Below are 5,950 nucleotides of genomic sequence, written 5' to 3'. Positions count from 1 at the left end.
TGGCTCCCCTTTGTCTGTGCCATAGTTGCACTTTCTTTCATTGTGATCCGTGTGTTCCGGATCCTTTGTTTACCTCTCCACGTGCAAGTCAGGGGTTGCACGTGCGGGGGAGTGTTGGGATTTGTCCCACATTGGTTAATTATCTCTTCCAATACTAGTATATGAGCCTGGGCAGCCTCTCCACTCTTAGCCAATTGGTTTGGAGTTGGATGCTTTAACATTGTGCTTCATGGCGTGATGATAGAAGTTTCAGTTTACAACCTTGTTTTGTCGCATTAGTTTTGTAGTTCTTTGAGATGGTGGCATTAGTTTTGTAGTTCTTTGAGATGGTGTTAAAACCTGGTGGTGGGTGTATGTCGTCACCGAAGATGGATCTGGCCAAAAAATGAGGCGGCGGCGGCGGCCAGTGGGTTATGGAAAAAAGGGTTACGCCGTGGGGAAGGAGAGAGGAAAGGATTTTGTGAGATGATGGAGATTGAGGAGGGAGAGTGTTCTAATCTCAGCCTCTCAGCCATTGATTTATTGAAATCAATGGCTGAGATTTTGTGTCAAAATTTGTGTTAAATTATGTGTGAGGGGAATCGTCCTCATGCAACGAATTAAACACCTAAAAAACATTTCAAATTTTAATCTCATAATTTTTGATTAATTTTTTATGATCCGAACCATTCAATGTATGCAGAATGTGATTTTAAGAGTGCTCGCGAGAAATTAGCAATAAACATGACCGAAAAGTGCTTGTTTTGAGCAGTTTTTAATTGAACCGTTCATCAAATCTAAGCTAAAAACTATTCAAATCAAGCTCTTCGTGGTTCTTTTGTTTTTTTTTGCTGATTTCTCGCAAGTACCTTTAAAATCACGTTCTAACCACATTGAACGGCTCGGATCATTAAATTTTGATCGGGAACTATGAGTTATTTTTTTAGGTGTCTAATTAGTTGTTCTCCGAACCGGCCCGATATATATATATAGTATCACATTACACAGAGAAAATGTTTTTCCGAATTTAGAAAATAGAAAACACTTTCTAGCCGAACAGAAATTATTTTCAATTAAAGACGAAATATTCTTCAATGAACTTCGGTCTTTGTCAAGCACAAGAAAATGTCAATGAAAATGAAAGAACAAAGGCTTTGTTCGGTTCGTGGTTTAGTTGTAGTTTTAGTTTTGTTTTCAATCATTACCCTATTTCTTTCTCCAATCATTACCCTATTTTTTCAATTATTACTTTCCCATCTCTCTCTATCTCTCTCCAATCATTACCCCTATCTTCAATCATTACTCTATTTCTCTCTCCACCCACTACCAAAACTAAACTAAACTAAACTCTCAACCAAACACAACCAAAACATTTTAATCTTAACGAATCGTGAGCGTAGAGATGATTTTGTGACCTACATAAATTCCAAACACCATTAATAAAATCCAGGTCCACTAATTCATTCATTCCCACAGATTATGTTCACGGAACATACTGAATTCCACATTTTTTCTTGACAAAGACACAGAACTAATGAGTTCCATGTACAAAAATCAGGAACAACACCTTTATCCACCATTTGCAGAAGCAGCAACAAAGCCTTTTGGAACTCCCCTTTTCTACTAAGAGCTTCAACCAAAGCATTATAGCTCTCAACATCAGGCAAGCAACCTCTTCCAACCAAATCCTCCAGCAGGTTCACTGCACTGCCAATTTTCCCCTCCTTACATAACCCAATAATTACTGAATTAAACGTCGTTGCAATGGGAAAATAACCGCCACTAATCATGTTGTTCATAAGCTCAAATGCTTCTTTGATAAGCCCCTTTTGGCAAAATCCATGGATTAAGCTTGAACACACGAGAGCGCTTGGAATCCCCCCTTCTTCGGTCATTTGATCATAAACCCTCTTCACGTCGTCAATACTACCTTCTTTACATAACCCTAATATCCTAGAGCTCCTTTCAATAGCTCTAGGAAAAAGTTTCCCCATTTTAGACAAAAATTCAAAAGCTTCGTTTAATCGATTTTCCTTGTACAAACCATATATGATATGGTTGTAAGGACTAATACGACCCCCTGATCCCCCTTTACTCTCTTCCATCAATTCCAAAATCTTAAACCCATCATTCGTTCTTCCTCCAAAACACAAACCGTTGACCAAAGTATCGAACGTCACAAAATTCCGGCTGATTCCAGCCGTTTTCATTTCTTGAAACATGTCCATAGCTGAATCCAACATCCCAGATTCACAGAAGCCAGAAATCAATACATTGTATGTCTCTACATTTGGCAAAGATCCCTTTCTCTCCATCTCCTTCAAATAGCCAACTGCAATTTTTGCTTTTCTTTTCTTACAAAAGCCCTTGATCAGGGTGTTGTAAGCCACGACATCAACACTGCCACCATTGCTCTTTACTCTTTCTAAAAATTCAACCGCCTCAGTAACACGGCCTTCATTACATAAAATTTCGATAACCTTAGTCACAGTGATAACATCAGGCACACAACCATTACCGAAGCTCTTCTCCAACATCACAAGAGCTTGCACTACATTCCCTTCGCGACAATATGCCGATACCAATATATTAAAAGTCACTTCATTGGGTTTCAGCATTTCATTCATCAAGCTCCTTGCTCTTCCAACCTTCCCATTCTTAGAAAGAGCATGCAGCAATGTGTTGTATATAACAGTATTCGGGATCAACCCGCACGACTTCATTGCAGCCAGATGCTTAAACCCCTCATCGATTCTATTAGTCAAACAAAGTCCCTTCATCAAAATCCCAAATGTGTAATCATCACCCTGGACCCCACTCTCCATCATCTTCTCCCTATAAAATTTCCTAGCTAAATCAATATCTTCCTTAACTAAAACATCAAGAATCGAATTGTAGATTTTCAACGACGGGGTTTCATCAAATTTAGAGACTAAATCAACTACTTTTATGACATTACGTATCATTTTGGCCCGTCCAAGACCACGTACAAGTGTGACAAAAATGTCCTCATCCGGGGGCGACCCAATTGAGCCGGGCATTTCGTCGAGCACTTGGTGGACTGTGTCAAACCGACGGAAAGTACAGAGCTTGTGGATCAGAGCTCTGTATGTGGACTGGGAGTGGGCGAAATTGGGGAGGTCTGAGGCCCATCTGAAGGTTTGGAGGGCTTGGGTGGCTGTTTTTTGTTCTAATATGAGATGGGCAATGTGGTCATGGGTTGGGACTGGCGTGGTTGAAATGGGTTTCGATTGGAAAGGGGGATTAACAAGTCTATGGTAGATTCTTGTGAGTTTTGAAGGATTGGAGAATCTGGGCATGGGGACCTTTTATAAGATTGCAGCCTGTTTGGATGGGGGATTTGCCCCCGGATATGCCAAGCGGCCGGAGATGAACTCCCCCTTCTCCTCTTCTCCGGTGTTTGGGTGTGAAAAACGCCACCCGGATTTGGCCCCTGATTTGCTGCCTTCGGATTTGTAATCCGCCAGAAGGTGGATTTGCTAACGACAGGGGTACCCCTGTCGTTGGTGAAGCCCCTGTCGTTGGTGAAGCGGGGTTGGCGAAAGACAGTTCTGCCCCTGCTTTTTCTCTTCGCGTGAAATCACCTCTCTCTGAGAAATCAGTAACCACAAAATCTCAAGTAAGCAAAAACAGATTGAAATCATAAGCTGGATATTGCAAAAAAAAAATCTCAAACCTTTTGTTGGGCATTTCACGGCAAATTTAAAGATTTTACAAACAAGACCCCAAAGTTTGAAGCAACAAAAAGCATGAACACAATCTATCCCTTCTGATTTGTGAAAGAGGGGAAGAAAATTTCTAATTGTGACCTGTATTTGACCATCACTGTCTTCAAAATAAGACCACCGTCGTTGTCGTCGTCATGTGCATATCGCTGATCTCTGTCCGTCTCGTTGTCGCGTGCAAATTGTCTTCAAAATCCAGAGAGCTGTCGTCGCCATGGGAGAAGAGGGGTGTGTGTGTGTGCGTGCGTGTGTGTGTGAGAGAGAGAGAGAGAGAGAGAGAGAGAGAGAGGGCTCCTGAATCAGAAAGTGGGTGGGTGGGTGAGGTGTAAATATCAAACCCAACCCTTTCGAATTCACTAGAAAATGTGGAGTTTCTCCTTGGTCGTGGTTCACAATCCAAAAAGATATCTTTTTCTATTTGTTTTATTTTTTCCCGCATACAAAATTAAAGTAAAAAATGTAATTTTAAAATTTTAGTTTTATGGTCAGGAAAAAAGAATTCATAAAAAATGTATGGATTTTATTAAGAATTTTAAAATTAGGTATTTTAATATTTTTCCAAAAAATTTGTTTTTTCTAATAAAAAAAATACTGATTTAAACATTTACAGACAAAACAAATTTATTTTATCTCATAATTAAAGATAAATATGTATTTATTGTAATTATAACGAAATTAATCTAATTTGTTCATAAAATATAACTGGGGGTAATTGAGTCATTTGATAACTTATCTCCTCATATCCACCTTCTATATCCTTTTTTTTTAAAAATCATCCAAATACCTCATTACAAATCCATCATTCTTAAGAGGTGGGACCGCTCTTCTTAACATATCACCCCTCATTACATATCCACTTTCAAATCAACCCTCATTACAAATCCACCCAAAACAAATTCTCCATTCAAACCAACCGTTAAGATTGGGGTTAAAAGCTGAGAGCTTTGGCCTATATATACCCTTTCAGCTGGATTTCAGCTTTTGCAATGAGATTCCGTTCTCTCGGGAAAAAAGAAGCTAAGCAAGCAATCAATGGCCTGACAACAAAGAATCTTGATCAATCAATCTGTGTTACTTTCAGAAATGCTGTTATGAAACTTTGGAAGTCACTCAGAATTATGAAATCTGAAAACATCACCCCAGGGCCACCTCGTAGTGCCCTCCCTCTACGGTCTAAATTTGTGATATGAATTGTTTGTTTTTTTTGTTTATAATGTTGAGCTTATTTATTGGACATTGGTAGTTATATTTTGAGACACATTTATCTTACAATTCACTGAATCATATTAGCTATCCATTTTTGTAAAATATATGCTATCCGATTTCATGGCTACCAATATTCTCTTTCTTTTTTTCTTTTCTTTTTTCAAAACGATAACAGATAGTATTATAAATCTTAAGCCAAATACACCAAGAGGAACCTCCATTCCTAGACAAGGAATCAAAAAGCTAAACAAGAGGGGATTCAGTTCAAAAACTATAATCCAACCCACCAAAATCATTACTAGCCAAAGAATGCACAACCGAATTAGAAGATCGGCGAGCAAACAAAAACATACAACTTTAAAAATCATTGCTTAGAACCTTAACATCATGGATGATAGAATTCACGCTTTGGCTGACCATGCACGTTATTCCCATTTATCATGTTAAATGATTGAATGGGAATCACTCTCCACCATCACTGCATTTAGTCCTAATTGAAGCCCCATTTGTACGCCTCGACGAACCGCCATGGCCTCTGCAATATTCAACCAAGTTGATTTTTGCATGAATGATCTACTCAACATTTCTAAAAAATAAACGATTTGATTTCGATAACAAATATAAACTATAGAGGACCTACAATTGAGGGCATTGCAGGATGCAGTGCTTTTGTGACACTACGGGAACCCCAAATCCGGAAGCCTTACCATTGTTTTTCCAAGCTAACTGGTTTAGAACACTCTCTTCATTGCTAAAATTGATCCCTCATCCACGGGGAAAGAAACAAAAGAAAAGGCAAGTAGAGTAGTATCATTTCTAGGATGGTAAAAAGAAAAGTGCATCAAATGGCAAAGAAATGAACTCCAAAATGTACTGAACTTTATATCTAGAACTAGTGTTATCGCCTGCACGAAAGCACGTGCTCAGTAACATGCTCATCAATTTTAGTAATTTTATGGAAGTCTTGTCATTTTAGTTTTTTTTTTTTTTTTTAAATTTTGCATGGAAGTCTCATCTTC

The 5,950-nt window shown here is 38.7% G+C and overlaps 1 protein-coding gene across 1 annotated transcript; it reads right to left on the bottom strand.

Annotated features, from left to right (window-relative positions):
• Positions 1-1,385: 1,385 nt before the first annotated feature.
• Positions 1,386-4,053, bottom strand: LOC131304281 (pentatricopeptide repeat-containing protein At2g17525, mitochondrial). The gene has a single exon (XM_058331472.1). It carries the CDS (start codon positions 3,297-3,299, stop codon positions 1,440-1,442), a length of 1,860 nt encoding a protein of 619 aa, XP_058187455.1. The 5' UTR covers positions 3,300-4,053; the 3' UTR covers positions 1,386-1,439.
• Between the last annotated feature and the right edge of the window lie 1,897 nt (positions 4,054-5,950).

The sequence above is a fragment of the Rhododendron vialii genome, chromosome 10a (assembly GCF_030253575.1).
Source record: "Rhododendron vialii isolate Sample 1 chromosome 10a, ASM3025357v1".
NCBI classification, from domain to species: domain Eukaryota; kingdom Viridiplantae; phylum Streptophyta; class Magnoliopsida; order Ericales; family Ericaceae; genus Rhododendron; species Rhododendron vialii.
Note: the sequence above shows the minus strand (reverse complement) of the source record. Positions and strands in the feature narration are given on the sequence as shown.

Excerpts from the sequence above, each read along its gene's own strand:
- LOC131304281 (XM_058331472.1), bottom strand. The coding sequence starts at position 3,299 with ATGCCCAGATTCTCCAATCCTTCAAAACTCACAAGAATCTACCATAGA.